Raw genomic sequence first — 24021 nt, forward strand, 5'->3', positions numbered from 1 at the left:
TAAACAGTGAAGGCCATGAAGAACATATGAGTACATGTTCCCAGAGAGTTTGTGTGTTTTGTGCCTGTGGTGAATCGACTGACTGTCATCCAAATAATACCATTTTAACCACTGCATGTGCCTGCTTTGCAAACTATTTATTGTTTGCTTTTTAAGATATGGTTAAACGGCACGTCAGTTTTCAACAAGATATTTTTCAAGTTTTTTGAGTGGAATAATTAGGTTACATAGAGACTGCCTTGCAGCTGAATAACTTGGATGAGAAAGTAATGGAGCTCTCGGTTTTTTATTATGATTAACTTGATTTTTGCCTGTTTCCAGTATTAACAATGATTATGCTGTGTTTAAAAAGTCAGCTTCATAAGGTAATAGTGCTCCCAACCTTTTTAAAATCTTGCCATTTAAAAACTTTTCAAGTTGTTTTAGGAAGAAAGTGAGAAAAAGGAAATCATGAAACTTTCTATACATGTGTGTGTAGGAGGTGTTATTAAATTAAGAGCAAAGCTTTTAATGTGGGAGGAAAGTAATGCAATCTGCAGGTGATGTACCTTAATGCCATCGAAGTTACAATTTTTGTTTATTTGTTGTACTTATGATACCTTGCCAAAATGTAAGTTTAGTGTCCTCCTAGGTTATATTGGAAGGAGAGAAGGAATCACACTACTTCTTCAGTGGCTTTACTGCGCAGAAGATGGCATTGGGGAAATACACAGATCATATTAGGTTTTAAAGGATCACAGTTGGGTTTGTACTACTGTGGGTTTTCTTTTATGCAGCTTTGTGTGGCTTATTAACACTGTTTCAGTTTTCATTTACTTCCCCAAGATTTTAATTACTTTGCGGTTTTTCAGTGTTGGTAGGATGCCTAGAGGTTAGCAAGCCTGACTTCACACATAAATTGGAAAATTCTACAGATTAATGTATTTAATGGAAGTTTAATCAACTTCCTTTGGAAGTGCTTCAACACCCTGCACTTTAATGAAGGGTCATAGATAAAAGTGTGACACATAGATAAAGTGTCATAAAATGGCCTAGAACTTGAAAGATATGGATAAAATAGAAGTAATTGTTTTTGAGAAATGGTGAGGTTTTGAAATAATGCAAAATAAAGTTAAATCCTAGAGAGGCCAGTTATGATACAATAATTAATACAATTAGGAAGGACTCTGTTCCTGTACTTCGCAATTATTGGAAACTCCTTATAAGTAGTGCTCTAAATATTTTCAGAAATAGAAGTAGATTGCCTTGTCATGCCTACCTTCCTTTCTGGTAGGCTCCACAGATAAAAATGACCAAATAATATTCAAGAATCTGTTATAATGAAAGCTATTATAAGATATTCAGTAATTACCACTCTTACTACCTACCTAAGCAGAATTTATAGCTAAAAGTTGTGATGGAAACCATGTGTGACAGAACATATGCTTCACTATATCAAATTACTTGTATTGGAGGACAGCTTGGTGTATGTCTTTTTTTTACTGTTAAAACTAATTAGTATATGACAGTGTAAACATGAAAGTATCAAGATTATTTGATCTGGATGTTGTAACTCAATGAAACTAAATCAGAGTTCTGTTGAAATAATATTTTCAGCGAAGTTTAAGGGTGTTTTTATCATGCTGAGCAGGGAACATTCTAAGAATAGTAAGTTTAAAAGGGTCAGTTCAGTAAGTGTAGGAAGTCCAGTAATTTTCCTCTGAATGTCATGCCCCTCTGACCTGCCTGTTTGCCAGAGCATAAGATTTCACCTAACTAGTGCAAGTCCTTCTCCAGCTGCATACCAGCATTATTTCCTTGGGTGTTTTTTTGAGATTAACCTTATTTTTTTGATGTAGACTAGTGTTCTGGCATATTTACTGGTTTTTAAATCAGTGAACTATACTTATGTTTAAGAAACCAGTCAGGGAAAGTGTATAGATCAGTTTTGAGGGTTTGGAATTATGATCAACTCTCAGGTATTCCAGTTCACATAAACCAGAATGAAGGACAGATAACTGAGGAAGGGGGCAGGGAATGGGGAATGACTTAGCTGAAGAAATGATGTAGTGATAAAAGAAATAGAAATTATAAAGTGATAGAACCCTTGGTACATTGAAAGTCTTTTGAAACGGAATTACTTTGTAGCTCACTTTTAGGTTTCTTTCCTCATTATGATGATGAATTGAAAGTTTGGTGTATACAAAAAGAAGAATGCCAATTTGAATTTTTTTTAAAGTGAAACAGTATTGTGTTTTAGAATGTGATATTTGTATTGAAACATCCAATACAGTGTAATTCTTTTCAGTGATGGTGAAGTGCAGTTCAGTAAACACATCACCCATCCCACCACTATATTTATCCCTAGAGAGAAGAAAACAAACAGAAAGCCAGTTAGTTATCAACTACATGAATACATAAATCATCATTAACAATGAATTTCTCTGTGTGATTTTTTTTACTTCCTTTCTGTATAATGAATAGACTAATTAGTTTGCATGCAAATTGGTAAAGTGGTATTGTTTTATATGTTTCATGTCAGTGCCTACAGAAGAGAGAAAAGAAATGTTTCTCTAAAGCAAAGTATTTGAATTGCTGTAATATACTTGGTGATCTATGTGTGCCTCCTCAGCTGCTACAAGAAATAGTAATTGAATGAGAAACTTTGTTTTATTGTATTCAGAAAAAATAAACAGTTTGAAACTCTACTTAAGTTTTGATTTTTGTAATTTATGCATCTATTTTCTGTTTTCCATCAACATTTAATGTAAGTTGGGACTTAGAAGAAACAGACTATCTCTATGAACTATTTTGGTACCACAGGAAATTCTTTAAGATCTATTGCAACTAGCTTCTGGGGGTTTATCACTGCAAAATACTGTAAAATAAATAGCAGGTTCAAAAAACTGGTTTGAGAGTATTTGGAGTGTTTTGAAGGCCTTTATATTTTTCTTCTAAAAAGAACAAATGGAATTTAGGTTTTTAATGTAAAATAAAGAAGAAACAGATAGTTTTTTGAGTTATTTTTAACCCTTTCAATATCAGAGTTGAGATAATGAGGAGGAAAATTACTTGTCTCAATCTGGCAGGCACTATATCTAGACTGGCTCTATTTTAGTGCAGCTCAAATTCTAACATGAGAAAATTGCAGAAATTTACAATTCAAAGTGTGTTTCATCAGGGAGAAATCCACAGATTGTTTTGACACTCAGTTAGAAATTCAGCATGAAGATGGACGTCTCATGAAATTTGCAGCTGCTGATTGAATTTATATTTCCATAAAGGCCATCAACAATAGCAGTCTGCAGGGGAAGAGGGGGGGAAAATGACAAAACTTGTGAAGCTAACATTTTTTCCTCAGCCCTATAGTAACAAATTACTTGTAATACGGTCCTATACTGACCATGATTAAAGAGAAATATAGGCAGCCACAAAGGAAAGATTTTTCAGTTTAACTGATTTCAACTAAAAATGTTAGAATTTTGATATTTAAATATACACTCAGTCATCTGTACAGTATGTAAAATGCAACTGTAAATCAGAAGTGTCCTTAAACTAAAAATAAGACTCTTACTGATAATTACAGAAGACTTATCATACATATAATTTGATTGCATAGTAAATTTTCAGAACAGAAAATTAATGGTATTGAAATACACTGAATAGGCTATTTTTCTTAGGGATGAAAATCTCATCTCATTCATACACGAGTAGGAGAGAATGTGTAAGATTTGAATTTATTTCTCTGAATAACAAGTCTCAGTGTGTGGGTCATTTAAAAAATAAATAGGCATTCAAGTATACCGAATTCATGTTATCAAAACAATTAGTAAGAAATGCCATTGAAACAAATGCTATAATAGAATATAACTAATGTTGTCCTTTTTGGTTACAATATTTCATATTTTTCTGTCTCTTTCTGGTTTTATGGAAGAAAGAGGGCAGGAGAAGGAAAAGGTCAAATATTTCTGAAATATCTTCTTTTCGTGTAGAAGCAGTAAAGCAGTATCATTCTTGTCAATCCGTTGACACCTTTGTTTTAGAATATCTGCGCATCTTGACTGTGGAGAAGTTCAGTGTTGAGGTCTTTTCTTTAGTCTTGGTGTTAGAGATTTCTGGCTGCAGCTCTCAATGCACCACAAGGCAGCTACACACACCAAGCTGTGTCCAGAAGCCTTTTCCTTCATAGTTTGTAGTTTGCATTGGTGCCATCCTTCCTTCACTGCCATCACTGCAGTGAAGGAAGGTCAACAAATATGAGTTTTGAGGACAGTAGGCACTCAAATGTTGCAGAAACTAAAAAGGGAGTTCTCCACAGCTGTACAAAGCAGACTTTTGGTTCAGTATGATGAGACACAAGTCATATGGTTTTGATATTTAAGAATTAAAGTGCATATGTGACATCTTAATATACAAGATATGTGATCCCCATGTCTTTATATTAAGATATGGGGAATCACATATCTTAGCTGCTCACACCAGAGAAGAATTAGTTAGAATGCTAGTTTAGTTAATTGAGCAACTTTGCAATAATGAAAATCTTTGTGACTGTCCTCATTTCTGAGAATTTGCATTTTAGAGATTTAATTGATAAAGCATAATAGAGTAATAGTTTTTAATTTTATTACCAGTGGGTTCGGAAACCTACTAGTCTTTGATGCACAAAGAAATGAAATTGTTTGGTTATAGAGTTTGTAAGTATCACAACTTGTGGTTTTGGTGGCTGTAAACTGTGTATCAAACACTTGTATTACAGTTATTACAAGCTATACAATTCTCAAGGCCACCATCCAAAGGTGTACTTTCTTGTTTTCTTTCTCTGGCATCAGGGTAAATGCTTTCACATAGAAAATTTTGTATAAACTTATTGACAACTATTACAATGTAGTTGCACCTGGTGCAATACTGTTAAATCAAGGAGCATTCAAATAGTATTTAAGTACTTGATGATTAGGTCTTTACATACTGCGAAAAGAGATAGACCTCACTTTTTTCTGTTTAGTCTGGAATGTAGTTAAACCAGGACTGTAGAACTAGAGGGAAAACTGTCAAGTGTGGACTCTGTGTTGATTTTTGTGTAAGCATTTTCTTTTTCTAACTTGAAAAGAGACCACACAAAGTCCGAAAGTTGAATAGAAAAATAAAATAAAATAATGAGTTGACTCAGATGTAAAAAGCTTTGACTTATGGTTAGTCCCTATTCTCAGGTGTTGCACTTTAGGTCTTTTTCTACGCAAATTAGCTTTGAAAGCAGATCAGGTATTGCTGCAATTCCTTGGGTTTTTTTTTTATTTCTTCATGTATTCATTCTTCATTTATTGAAGGTTTTTTTTTAATTTCTTCACTACCTACACCCCCCGAGTGCACAAAATCAGCTAAACTATAGGATTTTTTTTCTCCACGTATCAACATTACTGGAAAATATTTTAACTAATGGGTACATGCACACAGGCCAGCCTAAAGAATCAAATTTCCGAAGAGACCTTTGAAAGTAAAATAAAGCTAGAGAGTAATCACAAAAAAACCCAAAAACAAACCTGTTAAATGGTAAATGATTTTACATTTTTATTAATCAACTAAGTTATTGCTTACTAATATGTGTTGTTTAACATTGTTTTAAAAAGTACCTTCAAAATACTTGTTTATTTTAGAATTCTAACCAAATAAACTAAACATTCGTTATTTCTGTATAAATGAAAGATGCCATTTTGTAGAAAAAAGAATAATATTTATGGCTCTTTAAATGTTTGTAGGATATGCATATACGTGAAGTGAGTAATACATCTCAAGGACTTCAACTTTTCTTCAGAAGTTGCACTATTGGGCTGACTGTGGCTGAAACAGATGAGTGTTCTTCCCTAACCTCCACTATGAAAGGCAAACACAGTAAAATAGTAGTACCAGCATTCTTTAATCTTTCAAGTGCAGTACAGTATTAGCTGTAATTATGTTGAGACCTTGTATAAGATTGAATTTTCTTTGCAAATCTCATGCCTGCAATATTTTTGTAAAATTAATTAAAATAAACTAAACCTCAAAAGTAGCATTAGTACACTGAGAATGTATGTGCAGCTAGTTGTAATAATTCTATTTATTGTGGAAAAAGTGGAGATGGTAAATGAGTTTTGCAAAAGATTTCTTATTGAAATGAAATGAATCATCCAAACTAGTCTGTAACACTGCTGTGTTGGGTCATATTGCAGAATGGATGTTCTTCACAGCTGTGACTTTCTTTTCATTTTGTTTTCAATTCCTTGCTGTCATTACCCATTTCTCTTCAGTGTATCACCAGGTTTTTTTTTTTGTTTATCTCCCTCTATTTTGTTGTTTATGAGAGTACAAGTCATTGTGCACTATCTGCTTGGTAAATTCCCTTTATACATGCTAAGTTCCCATTTTAAGCCATTTTCCATACATTTACAGACTAAATTCAGCACCTCATTCTTAGATTTATTCACATTCTGACAGTAATTGGTAGAAGAGTGTTTCTTGAATCTTTTAGACCAAAAGAAACCAAAAGAGCTGTTGGAAGAAGGCTTCTCTGTGACAGACCACTGAGCTTCCATCAGCTCTCCAAGGAACTGTCACTTGTAGTAGTATCATTTGCAGTTGTGTTCTCAAAACAATGTAATGTTCCATAATTCTAGTAGGCTTATTGTAGACTCATTTACAAAACTGTGCTTCTTTTTAAAGACATGGCATGTGTTGGGCTTCACATGAAGAGGAGGAGGACATAAAGCTTTTCAGTGAGCAGGGAGTGGGAACTGGTCATGCTGCATCCTGCTGCCAGATTAAGAGAGCTCAGAGGCTAAAATAGTAGTGGATGTTTAGCAGAGGGATTTGTCTGTCCCTTGAAGGAAATTGTTTCTTGAACAAATGTTACTTAGTTTAACTGGCACAGTCTAAGATACAGCAGGTTTTCAAAATATAAGATTTGTGTGAACATATATAAACTCCATGGGCACTGATCACAGAGGGAGTTCCTGACTTTGTCAGCTGGCAATTCTTTTGGGAAGTGAAAAGGGACTGTGATGTTTATAGTGTATGTGACTCTTTATCTTTGACAGTACCTACTCCCAAAAATGGAAGCAATTTCCCTGGCTTCAGTAGAAGTGTGAAGAAATGTGTCTTCCTTTGGGAAAGAATTACTTGTACTTGCAGGCAACTCTGGAAAGCGAAATGTATTGCTGTTAAAACTTAAATATAAATAGCAAAATTGAAATGCATTTTTTTACCATGAGTGCCTCATACTTACAGCTTTTTTGGACTTGCTGAGTCATCACTTAGCAAGTTTAATATTGCTTAATCCTGCATTGCTATAAAACTATAAAATCACTGATCTGGTTCATTTCAGGTTAATGAAACTCAGAATTATCAAACATCTGTGGCCTTGCTGCTCTTGAAAGTTGAACTGTGTTTCTGTTACTATTTTATAAAGCGGAAAGCATTTTAGATGATTTCAAGTGTGTTAATTCTTGGAGAAAATAGAACTACAACTGTAAGTGATAGATGTTATTTCCAAATACTTTTTTGTATTTCAGAATACTGTATTTATTGTATGAATGAATATAATGAATGTTGGAAGTTATTAATTTGCCACTAAGCAAAAGTTAATTAACATCATAGAAATCTAAATTTGCGAAAAAAAATCATTATTCTTTGTGAAAAAGATACTATTTAAAAATATTTATGTCTTTCCTAAGATGAAGATAATTATTGCAGAAACACTGCAATTATGACCACCAGGTAACATGAAGACAGTCATCAGTGAACAGACTCCCTCAGCTAAATATCTGTGCAAAGGAAAGACAGTGGCTTTCACAAATTAATGTGAAATTAATTAAACTCACCTTTAAAATGGTTGTCTTTTACAACAAAACTTTTTTCCCTTCTTCAGTCAAGATGAAGACTCTTGATCTTGTTCTGGCAGTGATGGGCTGCTCCTGCAGCCTATAGATACGTATATCTACATTTATTACTTCTAGAGGAGTAGTTTTTCCTCTGCTTTATATAAAGTAGTGTAGTTGCTTTGGTAATTTAAGTACTGCTTCACATTTAGCAAAAACTGCAGCTTATTTGGTGGTTACCAAAAAGGAAAGAAATGGGTGACCCATTCCTTGAGTGTTGAAGATGCTGATAGAAAAATTTTAGAAACTTTGTTTTGTGTACGTGAAATTTATGTCGGGTTGCTGACAATGAAACAATAGGCTGTTAGTGAATGAACTACAATTTAATCTCTTTGAAGTACATAGCACTTCAGTAAAAAGGTATGCTTTAAAAATGCTTCGTTCATCATGAAGTTTAGAGCACCACTGTGCAAACTGGAATTTAGGCCATTTGCCTTAAATTCACAAGGGCTGCATGTTCTGTCTGTGCGTTAAAAAAAAAATAAAAAATTTGAGTGTTTCTTCCATGGACTCTTAGCATGCAGACCTTGCAAATCAGAATCAGAAAGCCAAGAGTCCTGGTCCTGAGTTCTCATGAACATCTGATATTCATTCAGTTTGAATGGGAATTGTTCCTTTCACATAGTAGTGTTCAGGTAGCTCAGTTCAGGTACCAGAAATGTCCAGCTCCCTGTTTTTGGTCCCACAGCTGCTCTCACTGATTATGTGTGCCATAGTTTGTTTGGCTGTACACATTGTACAAATTGTACAAATTTATATAAGGGTTAACAGGAAATCTTTTTCAAGTAATGATTTTGTAAACAATGAAAAATAATAGGGCTGGTGAAAATCTTTAGAATAGTGTATATACTTTTTTTTAGAAATTGTTATCAGAATAGTGATAATTTAGTTATAGAACACCACAATTTTGGGATTTGTTATTTATGTTCATCTGGAAGGTTCTTCAATGGCTTTTTCTCAATGAAATACATATATATAATATTTAGTGACTGCAGTGGATTAACTGCAGATATTTTAACAGATATTTTTGCCCCTAGAAAGACTCTTATAAGTTACTGAAAATTTAAAATATTAATATTATAACATCTATGCATATCTACTGTTAACCATGGGTTTTGTTGTGAAAATATAACCTGGTTTCTAGGCTCCTTAGTCTGTAGGTAAGTCTGTAGAAATTTAGAAATTGATTCATTATGCTGTTGGCTAACCCTTTATGTTTCACTGAATATTTCCTTTGCTGGCTTTAACTATCTCCTTCTTATGCCAGCAGGCCATAAAACTTCTGCTAAACAGTTTTGGTTTAGGTCTTTTATGCACATTCTCTTCAGTCAGGATGCACTGGTTTTTTTGATAGATTATTTCTGAAGTGACCTGCTTTTTGCTACAATTTGATGTATTTTGTTACGGATATAGTCCCAGCCTGAAGCATTAATGGCTCTTCAGTGTTTCTAACATCCAGTGGTCACGTGAAAATGAGGTTAATTTTAAAGTTAACACTGTTCTTATGGTGCTATTTTTAATTGCTTCATATGTATGCTCTTACAAGTGAAATCCCTTTCATTGCTGTAGCAAAGACCCAAGTTTTGTTTGAAAATATGGGAATGAATTAATAGGAAGCAAAACAGTCAGTAAATTCAATAAAGTGAAGAAACACTTTCCTAAACTGTAAAATGTTTTAATTACATCTAAGAGGCCTCAGTGCGATCTTCCCTACAAAAACCTATGTAAATTATTTGTCAGTGGTAGTCTGCCAAAAAAAACCTAAGGGACAAGGCAAATCAGACAGATGAAGTTAATTAGTGTCATTTGTGCCTCACAAATGCAGAGAAGCTTAAAAGCCACCAGCAGTACTCAAAATAACACATTAGGGAAATAATCTCTGAGTTGGCTGTACAGTGTGGCTGTACAGTTGCAGCAAGGTACAAACTATAATTTCATCAGCATATAAGAATTGTGTAGTTATAAAACAAATAAGTATCAATCCTATAATTTCCAACACTGATTAAAAATATCTAATTTTGAAAATGGAGACATTCTACACAATACTCTTTGCCTGATGGCATATCTTGAAAGGATAAAAAGATTTCATTGCTTAAAAAGTAAAATATAAAGCTAAAAAAGAATTTTAGAGAAGGCATTTCAGATTATAGACAGGTTCTTATTTTACTGTATTAAATACATTGTAATGAATGATAATGTGGAGTTTAGCTACTAATGGTTTCAAGTCCCAACTGATATCAGTTTTTAAATAACTTCAGTTGAAATAGTTCTTGAAAGCATACTGGAGGAATGAACTGTATTAATCACTTCATTATGAAATAAAATGTTTTATGCAGATATACTTCTTGTTTCCCCGAAATGTCAAATTTCTCCATATCAGCACCCTAGGAAGAGAAAAGCTGGTAGAAAGAGCCTAGGGAATATTGTTAAGTTTTTTCCCCATGAGGGATAGAAACCTTACATGTATTTCAAGTACCTGCTAATTTAAAAAGTGAATTAAAATACTCTTTCTCAATACAGTAGTATGATGTCTGACAGTCAATCTGCTGTGTACCACCTTACTGTTCAAATTTTTAATTCTTCTTTGGCAGTAATAGAATCAGAATGTGAGACACAGATTCAGGTTCCCCACACTGTCTCCCCTTTGAATATATTGAATGTTCCCTATCAGCTTCTTACCTACTGTTTTTTGGTTTTTAACAAAGAAAATACTTAGTTTGTAGGCAGTTGTGAAAAATCTCACAAGTATGAGGGAGCTGCCAGTGATTGGAGATGAGGTGGCCTGACTGCTTTGCAAGCCTAGCCAGTGAGTTTTGAGTGCTCTTTTTCATCCTCAATAATACAAGTCAACTCAGAAACAGAACATGAGAGCTTTTCTTGAAGTTACTGAAATATAACATTTCAAAATGACATCTAGATGGTAATAATTTTCACAGTATTTCAGTCTTTCATTTTCATCCTTTATGTCATTGTGCTCACATAAATAAATACAGTTCTTTCAAAGTACTAAGGTGATTCAACAATTATAAATTTATATGGAAATGCGTTATATATATATATACATATATAACTATATAAGTATAGTTAAATACTATATATATTATATACTTTTATATATAACTACAAAAATTATATATAAAATATATGGTCTGAATATATGTATTTTTCTTTCCTTTTTTTTTCTGCTATAGGGCAGATTATACCAGAAAGAAGATTTGTAGAAGCAGTAAATCGTGAAGCATATCAGTATCAAATGGGTGACTTTCCAGCAGAATGGGAAGGTAAGAATTCTGGCTTTATTTCAAGATAGTTTTGCCATTGAATGTAGGCTCTGACAGTGTAAACAAGTAATTTGTCATCTTTCATTTTAGGTAAGGCAGGCTTTTAATAAACTGTGTAGCAATTATGAATTTTTAAAGTAACCTCTTTAAAAATAGGATAAATTTTGTTTGAGAAGTTGATACTTGGTAAAGTCATCCTCCATCTATGTGGAGATGACTTATTCCTGTTAAATGTGGCGATATATGGCCCTGTGGAGGATCTGATTGAATAACCAGCATGAAATACATTAAATAACACAAAACTTCCTTATTATTCCTTCACTGCAGTGTTAATTTGTAGGTCATACATATTGGTGACACAGTGATGGGGCTCCGTTTTTCTGGTGTATTTGGTTTCCTATATTCTGCCTTGTGCAATCTAGTAGAGAGTTGGACAACCTGTTAATAATTAACCATTTGGCCAACTGCTACTGATTAAATTCTTGTCTGAAAATTCAGGATATAATAAGAACTTCGGGGAAGTTAGTGCATTTCTTTAGGATTAGCTGATCTGCTCTTGGAGAAAGAGAGAAACAAGAGAAGGAGTATATGTTGGTCTTTGAGATTGGTAGGTGCTTGAGCCAAGTGTGGGCTTAAATGTGAATTAAAATCCAGGACTCTGCAGCATAAGCAAGGAATCCCTGAAGCAGTACATAGAGACTACTCATCACTCAACATGCTTTTTGGAGAGAAAAATACCTAGGCAACTCCCAGAAGTTAATAGGTGTAAAGCAAACAGATTTTAAGCAGTATGTATTTAAGCTCTTAAATTCTTCATTGTTGAATATGTTGCTTGCTGGAAGTTTGCTTGAGGTCAGCAAGACATTAAAAGTGTTGGTGGAAGAAAAATTGTTCTTATACACAGACACTACTGTAGTTTAATTTGTCAATGAGCTGCAAATGAATTGAGTCTACAACATGTTTTATACATGTCTTAGTATACTTGTTTTACCTCATTCCCTTTCCTTTATGCATGGTGATCTTCTCTGAGGGAGATTATACTGAGCACAGAGAAAACTTCAGGCCCATTATATTCCTTCATAGAGTCAGTAGAGAAATAGAAAACACTCTTGTCTTATCATTGTCATTACACTAATGCCTAGGATTTTTGCTGTGATCAGAAAGCTGAACTTCAGAAAGTTTCTGAAAGGTTTTTCAACACTATTGGCAATATTTGCCAACTAAGGCAAAACCACAGTATCAAGAGTTTCTGTCTTCTACTGTGGCAGTACCCGCATTGGGTTAGGCAGTCGTATTCTAGTTGTTTCTGGTTCTTTGTCAGTCCAAGATAGTCATCTTTTGAAGGAGTCCAGCAACCTGATAGGCTTGTCCCAACTAAATCATCTGGTGCTTGAATGGGTGAATGCTAGTTATTCAGCCTTCTGAAGGTCTTTTTCCTCATCAGAAAGCTCTTTAGCCATCAGTGCTTATCTTAGTTTTCTGTGACTGTCATGCAAACTCTGCACCACAGGCATTGGAAAACATATGTGAAGCTTCAGTTAATTCTGCTCTCCTGTGAATGAATTCCTATTCAGGACAGTTCAGTAGTCTCTGTCTGCACTTGGCTAGAATTAACAGGAACACAGTACAGACAGTCAGATTGTCTCAGATGGGTATGGGCTAATCATCCTGTCACAAATGGTCTTAGACTGCAATGTTCAACCAAGTTGCTATACAAAACCCATTGCTTCATGCTACTGGGATGTGTATAGCAATAAAAAGCCTCTGCTGTATCTCTCTTCAGAAATTCAGCACAAATACATGTGATTTGACAGTGTGGTGCCTGGAAGGTTGCAGATTTTTGGGAGGTTTTGTGTGGCAAGACCTTGAAGTCAAATATCACGTACCTTCATGGGCATATGGGCTTGCCTAAAAAGCTGCAGATGCCAGACCTGAGACATACTTTTCAAATCAACACACCCTGTTCAGGTTTGTTTCAGAGAGGAAACAACTGGCCAGTCCTGTTTTTATAAGTTATATTTACAGGTTTGTTACTTAACTTCCTCATCTTCCTAACTTGTGAGGTTTTCTCTTTGTGGTATTGTCTGCAAATACAGGGAGTTCACAGAGGAAAGAATTTGCAGTTTGAGTAATAGTATTTTCCTCTTAAGTACTTGTCCTGATTTTGGCCAAGAATGGAGTTAATTTTTCGCCATCACCAGGAGAGGTGTGGCTGATGGGCTGTGGCCAGAATCCAGATGTTATACACTTCCACCTCAGGTTATTGCTGGGAGTAGGGAAAGGGGACTCTGGCTTCTGAGAAAAAGGGTGCAGCTTTTGGTTGGGAAAAAAAATGGCTGTGGTCATCTCACATCATCCTCGATGGGCATTTTGTATGTGAATTACCCTCTCATTTGTATGCTTTTATTAGTAATATTAATATATGTTTGTTTTCTTATTGCTGTTCCAGTAAATTGTTATCTCACCCCATGATCTTTGCCTTTTGTGACTCCTGTCTTCCTCCCTGGCCACTCTCAGCTGAGGAGAGTGGAAGAGGAGGGGAGAAGTAACAAGTGAGCAGCAGTGTGGTTTGGGGAGCTTTTGTGGGAGAACTGAATTGGGGGATACCATTCCTCAACCACAACAGTACTGAATTTCTCTAGAAAGAAGAGATGCATGCATGCTTTTTTCCCCAGTGCATTTATTAAGCAGAATGGGTGCATAATGTTTGCTTCTGAGAGATAAAGAGGAAAATTCTGGAATAAAGGCTGTACTTTTTTGTCCAATGCTAGTCTAACCTTTGCAAACAGTTTCATGGATGTAGAATTTCAAAATGCCAAAACTGGTACTTCTGCTGTGGGTATAGAAGCTGTTCAAAGAACTATTATGTCCTTACTACATATTCTGGGGTGTGAGAGATGTAGGATGCTCTGCATTCCAGTACATCACTACCACTTTTTTGCCTCTTGGAAAAAATTCTGAGTTCGTTTAAAATGGAAAAGGAATGTAAAGTGTAGATAGTTCAAATACTACTAGAGAAGCCAGTCATCTGAGTAAGAACAGTTTAATTCAGACTTTTTAGACACTCTTTGCTGAAATGCTCATTTCATTTCTCTCCCAGTTTTTTCCTCTTTAAGATTGGTCTAGAAATTTCCCAGGCCCACAGGACCTGTGCTGAACTTTCACTGTGTGTCTTCTGTCCAGATGCTTGAAAATTTCCCAGTACATTCTTTCTGTGGGTGTTCACATTATAATTCTTGCTATTATGGATGCTGATCATTCCAGCAAATGGCCTGAGACTTTGCAGAAGGAGTTCTAACATATTTGCTGTTTCCTCTGAACAGTAAAAGATGAATATAAGGTTAGAATCTTATTTGATATTTCTTACTTTGTTTTCTCTTTGCTCTTGGACTCTGCTGGGCACACACATCTCCAGGGGCCTCCTCTCCAAACACTGTGTATGTACTTCGACTTCCGTGGGCTCTACGCTTAAGTTTTGGCTGGCTCCCCTTCCTATCCCTCTCAGACTTTTCACTTTTAGGACTGTGCTGAAGAGTTTGTTGCCTTGTCTCCTCTTTTTCTTGGGATCTGTAGAGAGCTGCTTTTACTTATACTGTCTTTGTTCTGCCAAGACTCAGGTTTTTTCACTTGTAGACAATTCTTAATGACCACCTCATTTAAGAGCAGTCATCCCAGCATCCTTTGCCTTTCTTTGTTATCCTGCACAACTGTACAACTGACTGTATGGCTAGGAAAAGAAACCTCTTGTGACCAAAATTAATAGAAGTACCATCCCTGGAAATACTTACAGGCATCACTCGTCTGAAAGAAACTTACAGAAAACCAGGGACAAAGGGTAGTGTAAGGAGCGGGAACAGGCTGTATAGAAATTGGAAGAGAGGCTGAATTAAATTTCATTTTGTACCTAAGACATTCAACTTGGACAGCTGGTAACCTAAGGAAGTGGTTCTGGTGCTGTGTTTATCAAGTTTTAAACATGTAATAAGGTAAAGGAGACCAAGTAGAAAGTTATAAAGCATCATAGATTCATTTTGTGCAAGATGTTTCTTTAGAGGGTGTTTACCTTCATACAAGGCCAAGGGTTTAGTCCTGAAGGACTTGTCTGGAAATTTTATCCTAAAAATGTTAGTTTTAAGTGCTCTGCGGGATTGAGTTATCTACATTCTCAGAGCTGTGAATTTTATGAAAAGTTCTGAATGTCCATTAAGGTTTTTGTAGAACTAAAACAGAATTCCTTGTGTTATCCTTAGTGTTAGCTCTTTGTACACATAAAATTGAATTAATTTTAATTTTAAAAATGCAAAAGTGTATTTCCTCTTGTACTGTAGTTTTAAATATAGAATGTAATCCATATGTATAATACAAATATTGCCCATTTCTGTTTAGATGAAATCTGTTATATTTTACTTCAAAGTGTGAATGCCTACTTTTCCTTAGGCAGTATGGATGCACACAACAGATAATGTTTCTGTATTTTAGTTCTGAATGTTCATCTACTGAAGAATGTGTAATTTACTTCCTCAAGACATGTCAGTAGTGCTTGTGAGGGGAGATCTGTAATTTTACATACCACAGAAATTCAGGAGATGGCATGCTTCATGCAGCATTTTATTGCTGTCTACTCCTAATCTCTCTTCCCTTTTTCTTGGTAATATTTAGCAATTAATGGGAGTCTTAATTTGCATGTTCACTTTTATGGTCATTGCAGTGTGTTATCTGCCAGTAGGAGCCTTAAAGTTCAATGAAAATTTCATGCATACTAATAAGAATGCAAATGCGTGCTGATGAAAGAATGCGAGTGTTTCAAGGTAAGGAATTTCCAGTTTACTTACAAAATTCCTTTTAGACAAAGGTGGAATTAAAATGAGTGCATCCAGATAAAATTAGAAACAGCAGTTTTACATGGAGGCAATGATTCATTTTGCCAAAGCTTTGTGGGGCAGGGAGGATGCTTTGGTTGCACTCAATACATATGCGCTACCTTCTCTGCCAGGTTTAAAACATCTTGGCTGACAGTGGTGAAGGCATTTTGTTTTGTTAGCTTGGGGAATGGGAATGTCATGTAAAAGTTTATCCCAGCTATAACTGTCAACTGTAACATGAGGGTCATGGGTTGGAGACAGATGCACACAATACAGTAATTCCTGAATTCTGAGCAACAGCCAACCACTTTATTGTTCCAAGCTTCCTTTAATAGTTTGAATTTTCTGTGCACTGCCCAGGTCTCTGGCCAGTGGTGTGTCTCTATTCATGGCTTAGATTGGGATTGGCTGAGATCTTTGTTCCCCATGGAACTTCTAAAACAAGCCAGGTCAGGAACTGAATTTGGTCTGTTATGATCAGACTCATTATGTCCAGCTGTAAACCAGCTGTACATTGCTACATCTCCTCCCTTTGTTTTATTAAAGATGAAAGTTGTTTTCTGTTATCCTGTTTGCAAGGGCCCTTTTGCAGATAGGGTAGCAGAAGACAGTGTGGGTTTAATTTGAATGAGGTTTTGACAAACTTAGACAAAATTTTCCTTAGTGATGTGTTCCATGTTCCGCTGGAGTTGCAACACTCACTTCAAGGAGCTGTCAGGCAAGATCACAGTTTTCTAGGCTGTCATGTTACAAGTTAACTGCTTATGGTTACAAATTATAACTTAACACAAAACCAAGAAAACATTCTACTTCTAGAACAGTGAAGAAAAAATAATTAACAGGAAAACAATTTGTGAACAGAAAAAGCACTTTGTAAAGAGGAAAACAGTTTTTAAACAAATTAATTCCTTAAATGAAATGCTACTTTAAGAGTGTCAAATTTCCATGGAGTAGGTAAACAAGTTGTTTCTATCACTGTTCCACACACAGCTCCAGAACATCTGTTGACAGGCCATCAGGAGAATGCTGCTTGTGGTCGTGGACAGGACACAAGACAGCACAGACACATCTGGCAGGTGTCCATAGAAATATAGGCATATCCCTGTCCCCAGGTAACGAGCTTCCATGGGTCTCCCCAGTTATTGGTGACAAGGTCTCGTGCTATTACCTTGGGTTTTGGTGACTGATTGTCACTGGATGATTGTAGTAGTAGAAAGTTATTTAAAATTGCTGGGTTCTGGGACTTCTCTAATACTCTGAAATGCTTCAGTGTATATACAGCCTTAGCTACCCTACTCTGTGGGGATTTGGCATACAGAGCATCATAGTCATCCCACGACAGGGTTGCAATTAAAATGTCATCCATGTAATGATAACAGTATGCCCCTAGAAATTGTTCTCTCACTGATCAGAGTGAGCAACATACCACTGACAGACTGTGTGGCTCTTTTGCATTGGGGTAGATCCTGCCTTTGATAACACTCCACTGGTGCAGCATTGTTAATAGCAGGCACGGTAAAAGCAGACCTTGGGGTATCATCTGGATGCAATGGAATAGTGAAAAACCAGTCATTTAACTCCACAATCAGAATGTCCCAGGTGACAGGTATCATAGTAGGAGATGGTATACCAGGCTGGAGAAGCCCCATGCTCTCCATAACAGAATTGATCTTTCTCAGGTCATGGAGTAATCTCTATTTACCAGATTTCTTTTTTATAACAAATACTGGAATGTTCCAACGGTTCACAGATGGTTCTATGAGTCCTTGAACCAGTTTTTCGTGTGTGACCTCAGACACACAGAAGCTGGATTCCTTTCCAACGGAGGGGTCACCACTTGTGACGGAGGGTCACACGTGCGGCTGCTGTTGGGAGCACGAAAGGACAAAACAGGCCAGCAGGAGGTCAAGCAGGAAAGCTTCTACTTTATTTTTCTGACTCCATATATATACAAATTTACAGACAGGCCAAGATTGGCTACACAGGTAGCCACCTCTTTGACCTCATTGGTGAACATCACCGTTATCATCTTTCTCCTCCCAGAGGAGAAGAATGTAAACATGAGATTATTTTCTAAAAACATACATAGTTTACTTGAAGCTGCATGAGAACAAAATGCAAACAGTGAAAAGCAGGCAAACTTGAGGCAACATTCGTGTACCAGGGCTTTTAGGGCATCTAGTTTCTCTTTTTCAAGGGACCACTGTGGTAGCAGCACAGGCTGAGTAGTGAGCCCTTCCAGGGTTAATGTGGAGTACTTTGCACCCTCTAATACAGTGGCCCTGTCAAAAATCCATTCCCACCTGACTTCCCCATGCAGATAGGACGTCCCTCCCCCAGAGATATTTAGTGGGGCTGCAGTGATGTATGGATGAACTGTAGCTGTTTGTCCTTCAGGATTTTTTACCGTAAGAGTTTTATTGCTCACACAGCTTTGTGTGGTCCCTTCAAGGCCAGGAACAGTAGATCAGCAGGCTCAGGCCATCATCAGGTGGGCCACAATGGAGGCCAAGTGTGGGCAGAGATGATGGTGACACATGCTGCTGTGTCAATTAGGCCATTGGCATTTACCTGTGAAGGCTCAGCTTGGGACATCGTAACAGTACAAACCATATTAGGTCTTTGCTCACCTATGACTTGAGTCCAGCAAACCTGGAGCAGTCCTGTCAGTCTGAAACCTTGGTCCCCTTGCTGCCTGGAACCTGGGACAGAAGGCTTGAAATGAATGAGTTGAGAAGTTCTGGTACTAGCAGGAATAGTCAGAGGTGCAATAGGGATTGATACCATAGTGTGTATCTGTCCTGTGAAGTCTGCATCTATGACACCAGGGTACACAAAGACACCTTGCAGCATGGCACTGGGTATTCCCAGAAGCAGTGCACTCAGTCCTTCCCGTATGGGCTCCAGGGCCTCAAGAGGGACCTGTATGAGTTATGTACCTGTAATGAGTTTATGGTGATTGGGATTGAGATGGATGCATCCATGCTAGCTGATCCACTTGTCCTGGCTATGAGGTGGTCCACACAGGCTTGTACCAAAAGGTGGAAAAATATTTGTGTCATCATGAATTTTCCTCTTGCACTCAGTTTTCCATTTCCTTGGTTATGGAGAGATTGTCCATTTATATGAAATTTGGACGTGCATACCTTGGTTGCATGTCTGAACCTCCCACATTGGTTGCAGCTTTTATTCATACCGCTTTGCTCTTGAAGGTATAGGCTGGTGTTTACAGTTTACCTTTATGTGGCCTTGTTGTCCACTTCTGAAGCATTGGGTTGTTTGTTTAACAGCATCCATAATAGTATTAGCTAAAATATCCATGTTGTGAGATCCAGTCCCAGCCTTAGCACATAAATTTGTCATATCCTCTAGGGATGGATTCTCTTTATGCGTCTATATTTTAATGCATTTATAATTTTTCTACACTTCTTGTTTGTATTATCTCATGCTAACTGTAGTATTAACTAACTCCTTGCTTCACTGTTTGCTATCTGTTTTTCTGTGGCATCCTGTAAATGTTGATGAATTGCATATATAGTTTATTGAGGTTTTGTTTTATGCTTGAATTGCTTTTGGTGGGCACAGATGTATTTCTAACTTTTGTTAAGTTAGAAATATTGCTAAGTCTTTTGCCTGGGTTAGGACTGGGGGATTCAGGTGTGCTTGAGTTTGTGGGTCTTCTCTGAGGGCAGTCCCATAAGCTGGGAAATCCCTGCTCCAAAACATGGATCTCATTGTGGGGACCTTTTCCAGTCCCTGGTGCTCTTCATAGGATTTCCATGTCAATTCAAACATCATGTATTGCACTGTAGTGCAGGGTAAAATTGTCAATTTCCTTCATGTCATAGGAGGTTAGTTGTAGCAGTTGTAAGTTGAAGCTGCTCAGGAGTGAGCCAGTCGGGTGTGGCAGCCCCACAGCACAGGCACTGGGCTTTTTGGCACTTCACAACACCTCCATGGCACAGGGACTGGGGTTCTTCACAGCACCAGGATGGGGCTTCCTGGTGGCACAACACAATACTCCATGGGGCAGGCACAGGGTATTCCAGCTCTGCCCAGCATGTGGGCACAGGCACACGTTTGCCTCTTGCCGTGGCTCTGCTCGGTGCCGTGGTCCCACCGCCTCCATCCATCCATCCCACTACGTGCTGGACTCCAGCCAAGTGGGTGAATTGCATTATCTGGCTCATTGTCTCCCACCTCAGTTAGTCTGCCTGCCAGAGTCCAGCCACGTGGGGTGTGTGTGAAAATCAGCTCTCCAGGGAAAGGATTTGGCAGTGAGGGTGCATTCAGGGTGGCATGGCCCCATGGAGAAGTGATTTCATCTGGCTGCATGTTCTGTGAGCCAAGTAGGGTCCCTAACCCCCCTGCTATCTCCTCAGGCATCCATTTTTTCTGCATTTTCATCAGTTTTTTTAACAGTCTCATCAAGTCTAAAATAAGTTTCCAGGGCTTAATAACTTTAATTGCTTTTTGATTTGCTCTAGAAATGGCTTTAATTATGAATTGCTCAGTTCACTCCCAAGTATTCAAATCAAGGGCAGCCACTTTAGTTGTATCAAATCCATGTACCTTAGCCTACGTTAGAAGATCTTGCAATGCCTCCAGATTGTAATCACCCTCCATTTCTTCTAAAAGAGCTGACCATACCTTTATGGTTTGATGTTCCTGTATGGAGATCCATCCTCCCATGGTTGTTTTTTTCTGTGTCCAGGAGTAGGTGCAGAAGAATTCTGAGTCTGAGTAGTTTCCACTGCAAAACAGCTCTGCTGCTGGTTTTTGTAGCCTTTTGCTTTTTCCAGCTCCCACACTGCTTTCTCCTCTCCCCTGCCCCTAGGTAGAGAAGGCTGTTGACCTCACACAGGGGCACCATGTGTAAGGCCAGGGTGGTGGGATGGAGACAGATGCACAATAAAATAACTCCTGAGTTCTGAGCAACAGCCAACCCCTTTATTGTTCCAAACTTCCTTTTATAGCCAGTTTGAATTTCCTGGGCTTGGGAAGCCTATTGGTTGGGAATCTGTGCACTGCCCCGATCTCTGGCCAGTGGTGTGTCTGCATCCATGACTTACATGAGATTGATTGAGGACTTTGTTCCCCATGGGACTTTTAGGGAAAAACCAGGTCAGCTGAATCGTGTCTGTTATGATCAGACTCATTATGCCCAACTCTACATTGCTACAGTCAACTTCTAATTAGGTATATGTATGTGTGCGTATGTTGTTCAAATAAAATGTGATAAAGCACCTACCTACCTTTTTTCCATCAACAAATATTCTACTGGTTAAAGCAGTTCAGTAATTTTGAAGTGCATTCACCAAAGGTGTAATGCAGGTCATAAAGAAAGGTGCAAGAGCTTTTTCTTTATTCAACAGATACATTTTCCAAAGAGAATGCAAAATATATAAATTTCAACATTATTATTTACTTGAATTTTGTTAAACCTAGTAGTGTCTCAGTAGGAAATTGGTTATATTTTTGTACACCTTCATTCTCCCTTTGCTACCATGAATTTCTCTTACACCTGAGTTATGAGGTGTTGGTGCTTTTTTTGAACAGTGTGTTGGGTGCTCAAAATTTTATTGATAACTTAAAAAAAGAGTTTTGAAAAGCTTTTAAAACTCTTCCTGTCTCAAAGAGAACCACACAAAAACTGGTGAGAAATAAATATGTTAGGGTCCTCCTATTCCTGTCCCCAAAGATTAAGGAGTCTTCAGGTGAATTATTAGTAAAATGTATTTCTTTTGAAAGATGATAAAACTATTAGATGGTAAACTCCAATGTACTGAAATATACTGGAATCAGATGATCTTATCTTTGCTTTTAAACTTATGTTGAATCTTGAGGTTTATGAAGAATAATTGAGAAGTGGATTTGCACAGAAGAATATGATAATGTTTTACTAACGTCATCTTATGGATATAAAAAAGATTTTAGTAAATTTTCATACTCTATTCCTCCCTCAGCTACATGGCAGTGAATGAATCTTTCATAGAATAATGACTTTCTTATGCAGTTCATGAGATATTAAAATTAATTTACTTGTAGTAATTCAGAAAATTGTATTGATATTTGAAAGCTGAAAAATATTTGTATTCCTGACATTTATTAGAAAAAACAAAGGTTAATAGCTCCAGTAAAACCATGTATTCAAGTGTTATTATAACTGGGAAGAAAAAGATCACAGTGTTAAAATTGTGTGCATTTTTTAGGTGTATTTAAATGGATACAGTTCTGTTATGGAAAGTTTGATACGAAAAATCTTCCTAAATTAAGGTTTGTTTCTTTGCTTTTGAGTGTTGGTAGTGAGTTCAGTTCATGAATGAAAATTTATTGTGTAGTGGTCCTTATTTCTTAGCCTCTGTTCACTGGACAGATGTGATTGTATTACTCTTCACTGTTTTGTTTGCAGCTTTTTAAATGAGGCAGATAATTAAATGATAAAATTGTTTACTAGAAGTAATCAATTCCATTCATTCCATTAATCTGAAAATCATTAGTCAAATAACTGCTAAAAGTCATAGGTGCTCTTGAAAGAAAATCTATTGTAATGTTTATATTTCAGCAGTGCTTTCTAACTGCAGCTTAATTTTTGGAGTATTTAATTTCTTTTCTTTATATTCTTTTAATTATAATTAAATGTAATTATAGTAGTGAAGAAAATGCAGCATATTGTTAATTAAAACACAGCTGATGTTTTAAGAAAATACTGGAAATTTCAAAAGAAGTAAATCAATTTTTACATGCTGAGAGCTGTGGGATTGAAAACAGTGGTAGTATCCTTCCATGGGTTAGAAGCAAGGCATGACAAGGTAGAAGATGAAATTTTGTTGAAAATAATCTGTTAAATTTTGATTAAAGCTTTAAAGGTTTAAAGCTTTACTTTTTATGAGACATTTTGAAGTAGTATTTTTTCCTTTTTTTTCCCCACAGCTGTATCTTTTATTGGTTAGTGTCTAGTATACACACTTTGCTATATCTGAAATCTCTACTACTTTTTGTTTTTTTCTGGATGATATTGCTAAGTATTTCAGTATTCTGAAACTGTTGCTAAGTATGGACAAAAGTAACTTCTGTCAGGAGGAAAGGCCTATGTGGTATGATTTTCTTTAATAGTGTGGTTGGGTTTTTTACAGTCTGTATGCAAGGCTGCCAGCTGAGAAATGATAGCCTCAGTTTAGTCTCTCATTCTGCCAGATTTTGCAGTTTGAAGTCCTTGTAAAATTTATATGTTTGTAAGTGCTACAGGTACATGTAAAAAGTTTTGTAGTTCTATAGATTTAATAGGAAGTCACTTAGTTGTATTTTGAATTACCTTAATGGGCTGTTTTTCTTTCCACTGACATAAAACTTGCAGAGAGGGTGATGTTGACTGTTCATAGCTCTGTTACTTCTCCACAAGGACAGATTTGGATCTATTTTTTGTTAGGATCGCTGAGAAGAAATGACAGGGACTGCTTTTAAGAGTAGTTTGAGAAAGACAATTAAAAGTACATATCTTCAGGAAGTGGCAGCAGATAGACAAGAACCAAAAGTATTACCTTGCTTCATATCTTTGTAGGTATTTTACCATTAAACTTTGCTATTAACCAAGGCTATTGACCTTGCCTTCCTGAGTGAATTCCAGGCTGTTGTACAGTATAGTCTCCCTTTGTTCATTTGTTAATGGGGAGCTATTCTCCCTAGAACCAGTTGCATACTGCTGCCAAAGCCATAGTGTTAGTGTTTCACCCCTTATGTAATTGCACTTTCAGAAGTGAGATGATGTTATGACTCTTTGCAGGTTTTACTGTCTTAGGCTTGTCTAAATCATTCCCTGATTGATTTCCTGAAATACAGCACCAATGGTATTAGAAAATTATAATATGGAATAGTTAGTTCTTAAAACATTTCTGAAACTTTATAGGTTTCAACAGGTGAGGCCAGGAAGTTGGGTGGATTATAGCACAATGTTATTTTTGCTCTAATTTTCAAAATTAGTAACACAAATCC

General features: G+C 36.6%; 1 protein-coding gene across 1 annotated transcript in view; it reads left to right on the forward strand.

The window, feature by feature from the left end:
• The window catches only part of NDUFAF2 (NADH:ubiquinone oxidoreductase complex assembly factor 2), a 61482-nt gene that overhangs the window by 22868 nt on the left and 14593 nt on the right, over nucleotides 1–24021 (forward strand). Inside the window, exon 2 of the mRNA XM_066339917.1 lies at nucleotides 11078–11167. Within this exon, the coding sequence (XP_066196014.1) occupies nucleotides 11078–11167 (90 nt within the window). The remainder of the gene's footprint in view (nucleotides 1–11077; nucleotides 11168–24021) is intronic.

Source organism: Sylvia atricapilla, chromosome Z (genome assembly GCF_009819655.1).
Source record: "Sylvia atricapilla isolate bSylAtr1 chromosome Z, bSylAtr1.pri, whole genome shotgun sequence".
NCBI lineage: Eukaryota > Metazoa > Chordata > Aves > Passeriformes > Sylviidae > Sylvia > Sylvia atricapilla.